Source organism: Spermophilus citellus, assembly GCF_964194105.1.
Source record: "Spermophilus citellus genome assembly, chromosome: 12".
In the NCBI taxonomy this organism is placed as follows: domain Eukaryota; kingdom Metazoa; phylum Chordata; class Mammalia; order Rodentia; family Sciuridae; genus Spermophilus; species Spermophilus citellus.
The window spans coordinates 12,732,628-12,750,423 of NC_138198.1; the positions used below are offsets into that span (position 1 = coordinate 12,732,628).

At 42.7% G+C, this 17,796-nt stretch overlaps 1 protein-coding gene across 7 annotated transcripts in view; it reads right to left on the minus strand.

Moving 5' to 3' along the window:
* The window catches only part of CEP192 (centrosomal protein 192), a 111,951-nt gene that overhangs the window by 11,533 nt on the left and 82,622 nt on the right, over positions 1 to 17,796 (minus strand). For 6 of the 7 annotated variants that reach the window (XM_081262572.1, XM_081262568.1, XM_081262570.1 and 3 more), the window contains 10 exons: positions 15,779 to 16,039; positions 15,407 to 15,522; positions 13,997 to 14,106; positions 11,309 to 11,459; positions 7,149 to 7,327; positions 6,465 to 6,588; positions 4,866 to 4,971; positions 4,248 to 4,455; positions 2,140 to 2,219; positions 1,256 to 1,351 (listed from right to left, as the gene is read on the minus strand). In XM_081262572.1, coding sequence (XP_081118698.1) covers positions 1,256 to 1,351; positions 2,140 to 2,219; positions 4,248 to 4,455; positions 4,866 to 4,971; positions 6,465 to 6,588; positions 7,149 to 7,327; positions 11,309 to 11,459; positions 13,997 to 14,106; positions 15,407 to 15,522; positions 15,779 to 16,039 — 1,431 coding nt within the window. Of the gene's footprint in view, positions 1 to 1,063; positions 1,173 to 1,255; positions 1,352 to 2,139; positions 2,220 to 4,247; positions 4,456 to 4,865; positions 4,972 to 6,464; positions 6,589 to 7,148; positions 7,328 to 11,308; positions 11,460 to 13,996; positions 14,107 to 15,406; positions 15,523 to 15,778; positions 16,040 to 17,796 lie in introns of all 7 variants that reach the window. The other variant, XM_081262571.1, reaches the window with a different exon arrangement.

Sequence of the window (17,796 nt, forward strand, 5' to 3'; positions counted from 1 at the left end):
ACATTTACCAACTACCTGCAAAGTGATAAATAATAAGTTCAACCCTTGATTTTTGTTGTTTGACATGCCAAACAACAAAAATCAAGGCCCTCACAGAGCTTATGTTGCTGTTACGTATTTTATGAAAGGGATAAACTCTAGGGACACAATCTAGCCCACACCTTCTCTTTCCTACAGCTTTCCTGAGACACAATTCATATGCCATACTTTATTTATATATTTATATAAACACCCCCAAGCATACAATGTCTTGCACCTTAAACACCTTCTTTGGCTGGGCTGCCCAGTCCTTAGAGACAGCCAGGGCCTGGGTAGGGGCACGCCTTAGATATGCAAACTCACTCACACAGAACCCATCCTGGGAAGCAGGGCTTCTCTCTGTCAATCAGCTGACACTTGGCCAAAATTTATCAAGCTAGCCAATCCCACTTGCCCTGCCTTGTTTTCCTATGGGAATCTCACGAGCAGCTGTGGTATGAGCTACCCCTGGTTCCCGTTTTCTGCCATCTGAACACCTTGCTGACCGCTCCTCCTTCCAGCTCGGCATGAGTAACCTCTGAGACCAGTGAGAACAATAAACCTTGATTTTCTTATGCCTCCCTTGTGTCCCTTTATAGCAGCAACTGACTGTGGAAGAACACATAACACCGCACAAGTTACCCAGGCCAAAGGCAGTCAGTGGTTTTCAGTGCATTTAGACAACTGTGAACCATGAACCAGTCTTAAGATATTTCCAACAATCCAAAAGGAAGTCCTACACCATCAGCAGCCACTCCCCATCCTCCCATGGTCTAAATGGACTTCAGCCCTTGGGATGAAGAAGAGCACTGCTGAATCCCAGGGGCTGTCGAGCACCACGGGGGACATCTGAAGGGGCTGGGTCAGGTTCAGAGATAAATGAAGACCACAGAGATTCACAGCAGCTGGAAGACACACTGGGGACTCAGCCACGAACACAGAGCTCTTCCTGAGCAGCAGCAGGTTTCTCTGGCTCTGGCTGGTAGGCACAACTGTCATGTAGGCAGGGACATGCACTGGAAGTGCTGGCAGCTGAGGCCCTTACCCTGAGCAAGGTGCTCGTTTAGCTGCCAGTTCCCTCACAGCGAGACTTCCTGCCGTAGCAGTGGAAGGTGCTGACTGCAGCGAGGAGGCCCCTTTCTCTGAGGCCAGGGCTGGGACAAGGGAAAGAAACATGTGGCTAGTTCAAAGGAGCAGCCTGACCTGCCAATTAGCTATAAAATAACTCCCAACTCACCTTCTGGATTCCACTGCTTTTCAGAATCCCAGAAATAGGAGAACATATGAATGCTGCATAGGTAGCTCTAAAAACATCTCCACTTTCGTCAACTCCCTGCAAAGTGGTAATTTAAACAATTAAGCAAAAATTGAAGGAATGAATGGATCACTTCAGAGACACGATTACCTTTACGGTTATCAAGGACAGAGCAGCCCAGGTCGCAGCAGATGGGGAGGGCTCAAAGCACTCCCAGAAGACGGTGCATCCCATGGCTGGGCCCATCATGATGGCTGTCCTCACCACACAGAGGCCATGCGTGGCAATCTCTAGAACCTCCTTGGCCCCAGTGTCCTTCATGATTCTGTTTACAGTGTCAAGTGACTGCCTTCCCTCAAAGGCCAGGACCTACACCTCAACATCCCAAACAATACCAGTGTGTCACATCTCTGCATTAGGTGTGAAAACTATCTTTTGCACACATTTTATTGTTTTTAGTTTATGGCTCAAAACTAATTTTCACGAAAAATCCAAGGCAGAGAGGCTCCAGTGTTGTAACAACACAGATGACAAGCCTGCTCATTTCAGGCAGTAACCCCTCCTGCACCACAGCCACATCAGCGTGGAGAGGAAGCCAGTAAGCACACCACAGTGCCTGATAAGACGACCCTGAAATCATTTCAGATAAAAATCAGGACTCAGAGATACAATTAAATGGAGCTAGCACATATTTTTACACAAATTATTTTAATCTGTCAGTTAAAAAGATATGTATCATCCCATCTACTGGGAAAATCAAGTAAATGAACTGGTGTGACAAACAACTGGAGCATCAGCTCGTGCTCCAACACCCCATACAGAACTAAGGCAGCGAGACGGGTGCATTCGAGATCATCATGACTGACCTTGACATATGGCGGAGCAAAAGATGACAAGTGCCACCTCGCATCTGCAGGGCCGTGATTCTCGAGCTCCAGACAGTTCTCTAAAAGGAACAGACATACCACAACTCTGAGAGAGTCCAGTGATGAGTAGCCCTCTGTGACAGGCCTCGTGACCTCGCTACAAGGAGGGAGCCCTTTGTAGTCCAACAGGAGCTTCAGAATTTTCTTAAAAAACTCAAGTGGTCAGATACTTATTGATCCTATTTTAAGCCTAAGACAAAGATGCTGAACGGCCGCAGCAAGGGAACAAGATGACAGTGAAATGGAAAGACAGCAGTGCCACCCACTGACATGGAGAGACTGGGACAGGAGCAGGCCTGTCCTGGGCACGTTACTCTGACACACCTGAAAGATGCTCAGGTGCAGGAGCTGAGCCAGTGCTAGGCAGATACCTCAGGGAGCTCACCTGAGCACAGAGTTAGGGATGACAGGAAACTGCTCAGAAGAACATGTCAAGCTTTGGAAGTTGAGGCTAAAGTTCACAAAGAAATCTAACAAAGAGCAAGTGAGGCTGGAAAACCTGGAGCATCAGCATCCAAGAGGCTATGAGAGGTGTTCTAAGGAGGAAGGAGAGGCTGAAACTCAAAGGGAAATGGGGCTCTACAGTGACCTTCACAGCTGGAGCAGTTTCAGCAACTCTGGGCCTGAGGAAGGGAAGGCAGGCAGCACAACCTGAGAGCAGGAGGGACGTGGAAAGCGGGCAGCTGCAGGGAGAGGCGGCAGCCCAAGAGGCACCTCCTCGACTGTGGTGGCACAGGTGACCTTGGGGCTGATGGAAATAGAGGCACTCATGACCCAGGAGGCGTGGAGAAAGTCCCTGAGCTGGCAAGAACAGGTGGTGAGACTCCAAGCAGAGGCCCTATTTATGAGAGAAACAGAAGCCTTCCATTCTCATTTAACAGCTTCCCGATTCCTGTGTGGGGCACCACTGAGAGCTGGAAAAGCGAGAGAAAGTGCAGATGAGAAAGACCTATGAGGGAGTAGAGACACACGCAGCTGGGAGGTTGGGTCCAAAGCCTCGGGATAAAGGGGCATTTGACCATGAATCTGTCAGCAATGGCTATACCGTTTTGTCTAGGACCGTTCCGTGCTAGGGACATGGAATACAAGACAGGTGGATTGAACCTGGGTCAGAATGTAGAGGGAGAGGCACACAAGACAGTTAAGGAAGGATGTGAGACTGTTAAGGAAGGCCATGATGGCAGAGCATAGGATCCTAGGGGCCTAGGAGGAGGGGATCTGAGCAGGGTGGTGGGGAGTGCTGAGGCTGCAGGGTTTCAGACTGGAGGCCTCAGCAAGGTCAGAGAACTGCTGCAATCCCAGAGTGAGTGAGCTGGAGAGGGTGGTGACCAATAGTCAGCCAAGAGTCAGGCTTGACACTGTCTGCAAGCAAGGTGAGCAATCAGGGGTGAAGGGCAAGGTCCAGGGGAGGCCCAAGGAAGAAGGAAACTGAGGCAGAAGGACAGAAAAAACCAGTGAGAGGCCAGAAGCCAGGGGCCCAGGGAGGGCTGTTCTGTGTCCTAGCCACCGTTCCTTTCCACTAGAAAGGAGGAGAGACAGAGGTAAAGGAGAAATGACCTCAGGATATCTGAGGGGTATCCTTGACAACACGGTTATGTGGCTATTGTACAGGTGGTGTGTGAACCCGGCTGCGCCCACTTTCCTTCTCTACCTACTCATTCATCAATTGGTGAGAGTTGGAGAGGGATGGTTCATCATCAAATAAAATCTAAGATTCTTGGAATGCACAGAGTTACTGAGTGCCTAGATTTCATACTTTAAGATTACATTTCCAAATCCAGCCCACCACTGAAATGACTGTCAGTAACCACTGGATTTTCTCCTGAAGCTGGGGAGAAATTTACACTCATCACTATGCTAAGGTTACCTCAGAAGAGAGCATTAGGGGCTGGGGGGCGCAGCTCAGTGGTACAGTGGCTGTCTCCCTATGCGAGGACCAGGATTCAATGCCCAGCATCACAAAAACAAATTAATTTAACTAAAAAACAATTGAGCATAAAGAATCGATAGCCATAGACATTTGACTCACCTAATACCGTGATACATACCTGAAGTTTTACCAGGTTCTGTTGTGGGAAAAGTAACAGTTTTGCTTCTTATTTCAATTTTCGTGGAAGGTGGCTTTGTCAATGGTTTTACCAAATGACGAAAGGAAGGCTCAGGTGCTGGGGTAAGAACTCCAGACAGACCAGAGGCCGAGTGAGGTAAGAGTTCTCTTTGAGTCAAATCTTCTCGAATTTGAACTTTCACAGTTTTCTGAAATGAGCCAAATAAAAGAATAAGAGACAAATAAACCCATCATAAAAGAGACAATTCTGATTCTAAATTTATGGTAGAGAAAAGAAATGCCAAAAGAATGAAATGCTGACTTAGAAATTAAAGTGTATTCAGACCTCAACTTTGAGTCTATCTCCCCAACCACCCCTTTTTTTTTTTTTTTCAAGGAAAATTTTGCAAATTAGCAATGGCTTTTAGGCCTCACTCTCAACCCCTAAGAGAATCGCTCAGATCACTAAAGGCAAATTCTGTACTAAGTGCTCCAGCTAAATAAACCTCGCTGGGCTGGAAGAACACCTTCACAGGACTTCTGAAATGTAAGGGTTAATATGGATTATGAAACTGAAGCTACAAAATAAATGTTGTTCAGAAAAACACTTTACAAGTACCTTCTGTCCGCTGTCACAGTGTATATAGATCAAACCACTCCATGGGAACATTGTCTGCTTTGTGGATAAGGAGGAATTAGGACTCACAAGAATTTGTAGTTTACTCCTTAAAAAAAAAAAAAAAAAGAATTTCACAATAAAAACCATGAATATCCTGTACTTCCATAGCAGACTGATAAGAGTCACAAATACTGTTCTACCAGCGACCGACTATTTCCTGTGTCTGGGAAACAGCAGAGAATGAGGTCAACTCCCCACATTCCCATGCGCAGCTCAAAGGCTAACAGGTGAATTACAAAACCCACCAGGCATGGGCAAGGTGCAGGTGAAAACAACCATGCCAGAGAAACACCTTCTCAAAAGCAATTAGAACAGAAGGTCTCACTCTACAAATGCTCTGGGCCTCTAGATAAGAAGACAATAGCTGGAGAGCAGACTGGAAGAAAGGGTTTGAGGAGATGAGGGAGAGGAGACGTGAAGTGGGAAATCGGTTTCTTTGTCACCCACTTACTGATCTTTCCTGAGCACAAAATTCTTTAATACCCACGAGTGCCAAAAAGGAGTTTAAATGTAAATCACATGATCAGACGTATGACTAAAAGAAATCACTAGTTACACATGTCAAAAATGGCAGAGTGAGGTTATTTTCCACTGCAATTGGTTATATATACAAAGCCGTGGAGAAAGTGAATTGTGAAGAAGGCGTTCTCAAGCACTTTTTAGAAAGGTCCTGCTGCACACGGTGCGTAGGAAACCCTGAGTGCATGCTGAGCTGACTGCTCAGGTCCCTGCAATGTTTCTCTGAAGTGTTCCTGTCCCTGCCTTTGTTCAGTCTCTGCCAGGTAAACTCTAAAAAGTACATTCATCACTTGGGCAAAAGTAAGTAAACTCCATTCGTTCTGCAGATCTGCTAATCTCAAGTGTGAAGCAGCTTCCAGATGGGAGAGTTCTGGGCTAGCCTAGGTAAAGTCCCTGAAAAGCTGCAGAGTTGCAGCTTTACCCACTATTGGTAATTAGCTTCATACAGGGGAAACTGTGCATGAACCGCCTACCCTGAAAGACTTCTCACACGATTCTGTGTAGAAAATAATCAGCTGGGTTATGGCTTAGCTATCCTATAAGTCAGGAAGCTCTGAGTATAAAGAGTCCTTCATAAACAAACAGAATATATAATCCAAACCAAGGAGGTAAAAGGCAGACCATCTGGTTTTAAGATCCCTCTATCCTTCATCCGGTGCCAGGGGATTCTGGGGGTGGAGTGCTGCATCAGAACGTTCTTCAGTCTTCCATCCCAGGGTCACTGTTCCACCTCAAACACGCCTGTCTGCCACATCAGGCCACCAGCCCTGATGTGTATGTGATCTCTTGAACCCCCTGATGCCCCACAGAGCCTGCTGCACTCTGTAGTCAGCATAGTACAAACTGTCACTGAGCGCGGACATTCATCACTTATTTTTGCAGTGCTAGGGACAGAACCTACCATCATACATGGTAGGTAAAGTACTTTACCACTGAGCCACACCCCCAGCCCCTGAACAAATTTAAGTAATCTATTATCTGACCCATGATAGCACCTGAAGAGCACAGAGATATACTTACTCAGGGGCAATAAACCCGTGCTGTGGTGTGACTGTCAGGCAATGTGCTGGCCAGTACAGCTCAAATTTCAGCAACCTGACGGAATGATTTGCAATCTGGAAACATCCAGTTTTTGCCATGTCATCTGTTATCAAGAGATAAATGCCATGTGTTATCTACTGAACTAGATTAAAAAAAAAAAAAAAAAGACATGTCAGTAATAAAAGTGAATCCTAAATAAATAAACTAGTAGAGCGGCTTATTTTGCTCTTCTCCAACCACTCATAAAAATTTCAAACCCCTGTTAAAATAAGTCTATCTGATAAACCTTAAAAACTAACTGGCAACACTAAACAACATTAAGAGAAAAACAGACGTGAAGGCTGCTCCCGGCTGGTGTGTACTCTGACATATGTGCATGTACCTACTATGTTCCTATTACAAATTACGTCAGTGTCACAGGAAGGACAGGCCAAGTGCCGGGTGAGCTCGTGGGGTGCACTGTGGCTCTGCTGAGCACCGCCTCAGGGTGAGGACCACACCCCAGTCACGTCGGAGTCAGGTCTCAGTGGCAGGAGCTGGTCCTGGATAGGCCATCAGTCCAGAGTGCATGAAGCCGTGTGTACCCCAGCTGAGCCCTGGGTGCTGGGGTGCAGCTCTCAATTCCCAAACCCACTGCTGACATGCTGTTGCCTCACTACTCACAAGAAGAAGGTGCTATCAGAATCAAGTGCTCTGGCTGGACAGTCCAAGTCTCTTCAGAGGCCGAGTTATCTTGAGGTGGGTGGCTAGTTTGTGAGAGAAAAGGAGAACCCTGAGGACCTCTAACTGGTAAAACATCCAAAGAGACATGGCCACTGTGTTTTCCAGAAGTCCCCAATTCACTAGAAAAAAAAAAAATTTTAATTAAAAAAAAATCAGAGAAAGAGGGGAAAAATTATGAAAAGACAGTTTGTTTCATGTATCTTATATTAATTCTTCATAATTCTAAAAACATTAAGACAAATCTAAAAGGGTTTTTCATGGGTTTTTCAGTGAATAAAAATCCACCGTATTTTAGACACTTAAAAGTAGCATACAGGCTTGGGGATGCAGCTCAGAGAGCTTTCCCAGCACGCCCAAGGCTCTGGGTTCAGCATCCAGCACTTTTCGCAAAAGGAAAAGAAAAACATTACAAAAGAAAAAAAAACTGAGAGAAAAAGAAAAACAGTATAAAAAAGTCAAGTACAGTGTAGGTCAAACAGTAAATACGCTATAATTAGAAAATTCAGTGATTTCTAATCTTTTTCTGGCTGACTTCTGCATGTGAAGTCCCTTAGAAGATTCACTAGGAAATGACTCAACACTGGGACTTGAGGGAAAACCAGACTCTTGATGTCTGGGTAACTGCACAGGGTGAGTGGCCACAAGAGGCAGGAGGTGCATGTCCTGGACAGAGGACATGCCTGTGGGGGCCTGGGCCTGGCAAGGGCAGTGTCAAGGGCAGTGTCTGGGGCAGTATGCTCATGACTACGGCATGTGTGTGCTGTTTCCTCCTTCATGTTTTCTACATTTACACTAAAGACTTATCAAATTGTCTGTTCAGGTGGCTCAGAATTATATTCATTGTACTTACCCTGTGCTCTTGAGTTCTATGGCATTTCTTCTCTTTCTGGTACTGGGGACTGAACCCAGGGTGCTTAACCACTGAGCCACATCCCAGCCTCCCAAGCTGCTGGGATTACAGGTGTGTGCCACTGCACCTGGTTGTTCTACAGCATTTCAATAATAACAAAAATAGTGTTGTACTGTAATCTTTTATATAAAGCTATATGTATGGAAAAGTCTGATCAGTTTTTTAAGATACATCCTATTTGCAAAGGCACAATGAAGTTGAGTCTTACAGATTATAGGCAATAAAGCTAACAATACGCCGCACTTTTCTCTCTCTCATACACACACACATACATACACAAGCAGGAGTCTTCTGGGAAAAATGCTAGAGGACAAAATGCTAATATAATTTAGAAAGACTTTCTATTAGGTGTTTTCTAATAAAACTTAGATTTTTAAATACATTTAGTTCAAATGAATTTTGTAATCACCAAACACATGATGTAATTAAACTTTATGCAGTGCCCAAATTCATCCACCATGTGGCAGAGCCTTGTTTACTTCAAGTCAACACACGGCAAAGAAAGGAACCCCTGTCTCTACCTGTTAAGCAGGCCCTCCGTCCCCTGCTTTTCAAATCAGACTTCTAGCTAGGCACTGGCTCTAGCCTGTAATCCCTGAAACTCTGGAGGCTGAGGGCAGGAGGATGGCAAGTTTAAGGCCAGCCTGGACAACTTAGTGAGACTCTGTCTCAAAAAAAGCGCCTGGCATGTAGCTCAGTGGTAGAGTACCCTTGGGTTCAATCCCCGGTGTGACAAAAAACAAATAGAACAGACCTCTACAGCTCCAGAAAACAATGCAGCACTGGCCACAAGTCAGAAGCAATATTTAAACCATAACAACATTTAACATTCTTGACTTTTTTGCTAATTAAGCATTAGTTCCTCATAAAATAAAGAGTTTCAAGGTGATTTTTAACGTATGTAACTATTACCTTTAAGTCTTTCCGTGAATGTCTCTGAATGAAGTTCAGCACTAAAAGAACAGGAAAGAGAGCAGGCTGGTGGCCAGGGTGCAAGGTAGGTGGGAGGGCCCTGGAGCACTAGCCCTCAAGGGGGCTCAGCCAGGACTCACTGGCAGCACTGGGCTCAGGAAGACGGCCCTTGTGCCAGAAAGAGGAGTGAACAGCAGGGGATGGAGGGAAAAGGTAAACATGCTAGGGATAACAGGGACAGGATCCCTGGTACTGGAGAAAAAGGGTCCAGAGTTCAGGAAAAGAGCACTGTGGCGAGAGCAGAATTGGAGGGTCTGGCAAAACTCATGGCTTCAACATACTTGCAAACAGGAACATCGTCGCTGTGGTGGACCTGTGTGTTGATTCACACATGAGCTCTGCCCACTGTGCGGACTAGGGCAGTGACACCACAGGAAGCGCTAGCCAACCTCCTGGCTCCCCGTGCCAGTCTCTGCTGAAAGAAGCTATGCCCCCCAGGAGAATTAGCTGCCCTAGGGCTGGTGGAGGAGTGGGGGGTGCGCCTAGAACATGTGTGGAGCCAGAAAGAGACGGAAGGGATCAAGGAGGCGGATATAAAATGCAAGGACAGTGAAGAACAACATGGAACCCCTGAGTCCATCCTAATGTAAGTGAATAAAGACACGAAACCTCTTCCTCAGAATGCAAAGCCAGCTAATAAGTGGAGAACAACAGAATTCTAAATATCACCCCTTGGTGACTGTAAGAGTAACAGTGTGACTCAGGCAGCTACTATTGATGGATATGAAGAATATGTTAAGCAACAAGTCAATTTAGTATCTCCTGAGTATAGCTGCATGAGAAAGCTGGTGTGTGAGACACTATTTCCAACTACATGATAAATATCGTGAGCAGCAGGATAGACCAGAACTGTGCACCACCTGAGAAAACGCACCAAAAAAAGAGTAGCAGCACTTCCTGGGTGTTCTGCCAAGCATGAGACCTGAATCTATAAGGTCTGGAGGCTGCCTCAACCTCAAAGTCGCTGCAGGACAAGGGTGAGTTATCAGCAGCTAGCTTGGAGCCTGTTTTCTCCATGTCACCAGCAAAAGCTCAGAGAAATGAAAGGTGACTTGGAAAAATCTGGAAATCCTGCCAATGACAGATCTCCCAGCTCATCTATGGAAGGCTCTTAACAGGATAGACCTGATCTCTCCAGAACTGTGTTGTGATAAGGAAACCTGAAACTTACAGGTTTATGGATATAGTCCTGTGAAGAACTATCACGTTACATAATTTTCAAAGTATAAAACAGAACTTTCAGGCTTGAATAGCTGCCATTCGTGTCATCCAAAGACCACAGGCCCAACCTGGAAAACTTGTGTAAAACTTGAACCAGAGCACAGGTAAATGAATGCTGTAAAAAGTATCTAGAAAGTGCCATAGGCAGCTCCAGACTTCCCCAGGCTTTGCCTAAAATTATTAGTAAAGCCGAATGTCTTTTGAATCCACAGATCTGATTTGGTAACCCAACCCTGCTAGCTCACTTGAGAAAGGTGAGGAAGGACGGAGAACTCTTTCTATACTGAGAGACAGTACAGAGGCATGTGAGCTCAGATTCAACTTTGAACCACAGAGGAAAGAAAAAAAGGAAGTTTTTTGCTTTGTGGTTTGATTTAAATATAGAGAATATTATTCTAACAACTGGGAAATGTGTATGGGATCCTTAAATGATACCACGGTATTAGCATGACATGTTCTGATTCTGTGGAGTTTACCATGACTACACAGAGGGTGGTTTCGCAACTTCAGGGCTTACTGTCACCGTGCCTACAGCTCACACTTAGTGATTCAGGAAAAAGATCTATTCAAATCAAGATGACAAGGCAGCGAGGGAGGGTGGCACACACTCAGGATCCCAGCGACTCAGGAGGCTGAGGCCCTGAGCAGTTTAGTGAGGGACTGAGGACAGAGCTCAGTTGATAGAGTGCTCACGTGCACAAGACCCTGGTTCACTTCCAGTACCACAAAATTTAAAATAAATAAATAAATAAGAAAGGGCTGAGGATGTGCCTCAGTGGCTAAGTTTGCTGAATACAGTAAATTGCAAATGAGGGATACCAGGGACAGGGTTTGAGTTCTCTGTACTATTTCTAAACTTTCCTGTAAGTCTGAAATGATGTTTAACTTAAACTAAAAAATAAAGGTGAAATAAACATTTTGAAAGAAGTATAGGGGAAAAACATCAGTTCTACTATAAACCAATCCTCAAATCTGGTCAGAGTTACATTTGTTTTACCTTTTAGATTCCAAGTTAGCTTTAGAAGGTGGCTGAAGAAACTCATGGCAGGAGACAGAATCTCTGAATTCTCCAATTACTGAAAGGGTAATTTTTCGCATGTTTCCATAAAAGAGTTGAATATCAATAGGCCATTGGGGAAGATCATACACTGAAAAAGAAAACAGTATTTTGAAATACATCAATCATTACATAAATACAACACAAAATACATAAGTTTATATACTAATAGCCATAGAATGTTATTTTCCTAGGTTGGGGTAGGTGACATTCTGATTTTAATTCAACAGGCTGGCATGAAATTACAGGCAGTTCAGCATCAGTGGTTGACGGCTCTGGCTCTGAGTTGAACATTTACTACCCTTGCTTCTCATTAGCTCTGTGACCTTTGGCAAGTTACTAACCTCTCTGAGCTTTAGTTTCCTCTATGATAATCTGGAGTAACAACCTCTCTCAGGTGGTATTGTGATCCTCTCAACAAAAAATGTTTTGGAACATGACAACAACATTTATATAAAACTTACTGTGGGCCAGGCATCATTCTAGCCCATTTATATTAACTAAAGTTTCAGAACAATTCTTTGAGGTAGGTATTATGTCTTCTTCAAAAAGAGGAATCTGAAGTACAAAGGGGCTAAGAATGCACAATATGTAAGTGAAGGTCACACAGACAGCCAACCAGAGCACCCAGAAACACGAAACACGCCTAGTTTAAGTAAAAATTTGCAGATCAATAAAATACTACTCAGACAAAACACCTCTAGATTAGGTCAGCTGAATTTTTATATACATTAAACTTTATAGAATGTACTTATATTTTATGCAAAATATGATAATCATTACAAATTATATATTTTAAATGGGAAGTTACATTAGCCAAGGTATTTGATTATAAAAATTTAAATCTATCATGAGAATATTTGCTATAAATCAGTTTATAAACGTGAGATCACTATCGTCAATACTTGTAATATGTACAAGCAAATGTCACTTAAAGTAATCAAAAAAGTGCAACTGCAGCGTCCTCACAGGAGTGTGTGGCACTCACCAACATGAAAATGTGGGATTACTGCCTTTATTCATGTGGACAATAAACATACCACTGTACTGAGAGTTGATGTCCCAAAGACCTGATGTCCCGAAGACCTGGCCAAAGTCCCAGCTCTCCCCTACCTTGGATGGGCTGCTGCAGTGCTTGGCTGGGTCCCTAGACAACCCTGAAAGCACACTCCTCTTGAAGTGTGGAACGGACAGCTCCCTGTCCAGGCCTGCCCCTCTCCATCAGCACCTCGGTCACCTCATTCTCAATGGAAGGCCGCTCCTGGTGTTCTCCCGCATTCTTAAACATGCTTTAGCAAGCTTCAATTCTTGGCCCTGTGGTCAGGACACATCCTGCTGTCCACACCCTGAAAGGAAAGTGTCCATCCTGCTTGTGTAAGCCCTTGCTACCTGCCTGTGACCTCGGTGCTCAACACGCTGCAGTGTCACTAGAGTCTGTGCTCCCTTGCCAAAGCACAGCTCAGGTCCGCTCTGACGTGGACCCTTCCTAGAGAAGAGAAGAAGGGCAGAACTGGCAGAGATGGCCCTGCCTTAGCTTCCACCACCAAGGTTTGTTCTCCATGCCCTGCTCCTTGGCACACTGAGGACATACATGTCCATTATAAATCTGTGTATCACTTTTGTCTAATCCATGCCTGCCATCCCCTGGAGCAGATGAACTAGACTCCTAATTTATGGAAAAGATCAGCCTATTCTATATCACCTGTTTAGAGGCACAAATGTCCTTTTCCTTTGCTGTACTATATTTCAGAAATAATTCCATCATTAAAAAACTAGGAAATAAAGGGCAAAAGCTATCACCTGAAATTCTACCACAACAAAAACCACCTAATATTCAGTTTGGAGAGCAAACTCCTGCAATTTTATTTGCATGAATATTTACATATAATTTTTGTCAAAATGAGATCATATTACACAAAATTTTAAAATAATGCTTTCCTAAATAGATGAAGAGTTTTCTGTCATTTATATATTCATACCACTTAAAACTGCAAAATTAAACCTAAATGCCTAGTCTTACTTCTTTTATAAATAGTACTATGTTGGAAATATGTACATATATTTTTACACCATTTGCACATCTTGGTACAAAATTTATTTTGTATTAGAGAGCAGACATTATTAAACATTTTTAACTGTTTTTCTCAAATAGGGCCCACCACCTAGATTACAGTCAGTTCCCATGCCTGTTTTGAATGTTTTACTACCATCAAATTCTTCATAAATCTTACAGTAGGCACAGGAGCCCACAGCCCTCAACATGACCATAAGTTCACACTTATGACATGAGATAACCTGGGCTTACCAATGGCTCTGCCCTGTTCACAAGCCTACCCACAGAACACGTGTGGGGACATATTACTAACACCCAGAACACTGATGAGGCAAAGCTCTTCCACGATCCTCAGAACAACTCTCCATGGATGAGAAGCTAGATGCCATTCTTCCCACTCGACAAATGAGAACTGAGTCTCAGTGACACCATTTGTTCCAAGTCACTGTAGCACAGTTGTGGCTCAAATTCAGCCTGTTAACACATCCAATTAACATCTTCCTTCTTTGGCCACATCATGATGCAGATGACATCATGAAGTGACCAAGAGACTGAAGACACACTGAGACGCTTACCTTCATTGACTAGCATCTCATCTCGGAACACTTCAGCAAAATTCACGCTGTGCAGCACGCTGTGTTCTGGAAGGATCTGTCTTACAATCCCTGGGTTATCCAACAGGGCTCTGCCAGGGAAGAGTTTTATTCAAAATAATTTGATGTATTAAAATAGTCTCTTCATTTATGCATTGGCAAGACCTACTAACAGCACATCACATTAGTTTAGAGATCTCATATTTTAATTCCTAACACAAGTACTTTTAAAAAAAAAATCTGTTTTGTAAAGTACATGTGGTAGTAAAATCACTAGCTTCCATTAAATATTTATACCAAAACAAGAACTCTCTAATGTAAGAATAAAAAGAATAGTAAAATTAGATTCTTTTCAGGTCTTACATTTTCATTATTTGTGATAACGATAATTTGTCAGAAATCTGTCTCAAAAAAAGAACATGGGGGGAAAAAGAACATGGAAAAACTTAACTATACCTATTCTAGGCTCTTCTAGAGATCTCTGAAATGAAAACTCAACTGTAAATTATTTTATAATACTCCCAGATGCTCATAACCGAAGGAAATCTCACTGATGTAAATTTTTGGCAAAGAAAGGTTTGAAACAAATACACCAACTTCTATATCCCACTGGACAGAAATTTTAAAAATCCAGAAAACTTGGCAATCTGACTTCTCTAAAAGTCAGTTTCTATTTCTACAATAATAAATAAAGCCAAGGTTCCAAGGTGAGCTTTTCACATGTGGCCTGTTCCAGCATCCTATAGCAAGTCACCACTAACTACTTGTTATCAAACATTCCAATAAGCCCGAACAAATTAAAAATTAAACTGTTTCCCAAATTATCTTGAGAAGAAAACAAAGCAGAGTACACAGGGCTTGAAGGAAACCTGCGTATTTACTGCATGCCATACTGCAGCCAATGACTTCTACTAAGAGATGAGTGTCATGAGCGCCACATGTCCCATAATCAGGTCCTCCAGGCTAAGAAACGGAATTTTATAATAAAATATTCCAGAATTTAACACCTAAGGATGTAACTTATGTTTAAATCACACCTAGACCTAGATCAAAATCTTAAAATTTGTCAGAAGTTCAGCATAGTAAACCATATTTAGATATATCAAATTCTACAGAAGTACATGCTTTCAACAGCTTGAAGTTCAGACATCTTACATACTTCTAAAATATAATTCTTTCAAATAATTCCCAGAATTCCCAGAAATATTCCAAATTGGTATGTTTATGCAGTATACTCTCAGTGGTTCTTAAAATCTCTGACACTGATCTATTGTCACTTGCCAGTTCACTAGCACACAGTGAAGTATGTTAAAAATCCCAAATATCATATCATTTACACCTTCATTATTTCCACTGAAAAATTCCCAACATTGTCTAAAGGAAGCAATCTACCTTCGATACTGCTGTCTGGAAATTTCATCTCCACCAAAGAAGTATATAGTTGACAGTTCTGTTGCAGTTTTACAGTCATTCTTTCTGTCTGGCGGATTATATATTATAGTAACATCCTAATGCCAAGAAAAATCAGAAGTGAATATTAAGTATTTTTCTTGAGTAAGTCAGTTCACTCTGGATAAACAGTCTTAGGAGCCTAAATGTCCAACACAGACACAACTGCATACATGTGGCACTTCCAAGAAGACTGGACTAGCACTTCAACGCCTACATTACTTCCAAATACTATTTTAGCTTTTGACCATAAAATACAGCATTATTAATCTACAAATGAGTTGAATTTTTTAGGGCAGAGACTTTTGTACTTACTTCCTGTGTTCTTTCCTTGAGCACAAATTTATCTGGAAAAATCTTCAATACTTTGGGATCCAGCAAAACTTTTTTCTGAGAATCCTTAAAACCTATTGCCTTGACAAAAGCTGCCCGAGAGCCGGTGTTTCGGACAGAAACAACAACTTTACTTTCTTTGCCAGGTATTAAATCATTCACTGTTACCATGTAGCTATCAGTTAATTTTTTAACACCTTCCAAAATAAGATTACTTGTTCCTCCATATCCAGACAAAGGTATCTAAAAGAATATACACATACAAAATTATTTTTATGTAAGAAAGCAGATTTAATTATAGTCAGAAGATGATACAGAATGATTTCATGTGTCTCTGCGTACTTGGGCTAGAAGTTACCCCACATCCAGTCCAGCATTATATAAAGCCCTTATCTGGTTTTTTTTATTAAATATTTTTTAGTTGTAGACAGACACAATACCTTTATTTTATTTATTTTTATGTGGTGCTGACGATTAAACCCAGTGCTTCACATGTGCCAGGAAAGCTCTCTACCATTGAGCCACAACCCAGCCCCTAAAAACCTTATCATAAAGGAAAAATAAAGAGTTGCAAAATTACATGCCCTTTAGTACGTTAAAAATAATCATTTCACTGTTACAAAAGCCAAGCCTAGATGACAGAGGAATGATCCAAGGATTAGAGTAGACATGTTTGCTTAAGAAGTTTTTAGGGTTCAACATACTGATATTTGTAATTTACCCTGAAATGCATAAAAAAGATGAACTGCAACAGCCGGGCATGGTGACGGATGCCTGTAATCCCAGTGGCTTGAGAGGCTGAGACAGGAGGATTTCGAATTCAAAGCCAGCCTCAGCAACAGCGAGGCTCTAAGCAACTCAGTGAGATCCTGTGCCTAATTAAAATACAAAATATTATGTACAAAACACTATGTACCTGAGTGCATAGCTCTCTATGCACTCAATAATTAAAAAAAAAATTAACTGATAGCTACATGGTAACAGGGCTGGGGATGTGGTTCAGAGGTCGAGTGTCCCCAAGTTCAAATCCCGGTATCCAAAAAAAAAAAAAAAAAAAAAAAGATGAACTGATAGATGGTTAAATCCGGGAAAGAGACAGAGTGAGATATGATTTTACAATCTAAGTGGTAGGGTATGTGAGTATTATTGCATAATTCTTTCAACTACTAAATAATTCTGCAAAAAAAACTGGGATGACAAGTTGCTGCATGTCAGAGAAAGTGAAGGGACTGACTCACGGTGAGCCTAAGTGACAGACAGGAATGGCTCCCTGGATTCCCTTGTCCAGGGGAGAAGTGTCAGTGAAGTGTTATCCATACACCCTATTTGTGGTCTTGATGCTCCTGTGAAATAAAGCCCCCGGGGAGCCCTACTCAGCCCACCTCTATGAAAAGATGACGTGGTCACTGACTTCAGTAGAAACCCCACAAGGACCCTGGGTTTCTTTAAGAGTATGTCAAACCCAAACATGGGCTTGGTGACTGTCAAATCAAATAGTTCTACCCTAAATCACCAGTTATTAGTTCTCTAGGGAATCTTCTTCACTAATAACCTCAAACATTGGCTAGTAAACCTGAAAACTATTCAAAAAATAATCAGGATAACCTTAAAACACAGCCCATTTGGTCTTCTCCACTAACCAAATTTTATCTTTACATGAAACCAAATTATTAGAGAGCTTTGCACTCAGGTACATAGTGTTTTGTCACATTTACGGATGCCATGTTTAAAAACAACCTCTTAGGTCTTTAAACAATTCTGCCCACCGTGGGGCCAATCAAGTGACTCCACACAGAAGAAGTCAATGCCAGAGTCAAACAAAGCTATTCTGGCCAATCCTGTAATCATCACATGCCCTCTGTGGCTGTCGGTCCCAGCCCCACTGCCAGGTGACTGTGCGGTGTGAAGGTGTGCAATAGCATGCAGCTCAAGTTGCACTGACTATTAGGCTCTTATTTTCTTTCCTCAATAATTTATTCCCTTTATCTCTAGTTGCTCTG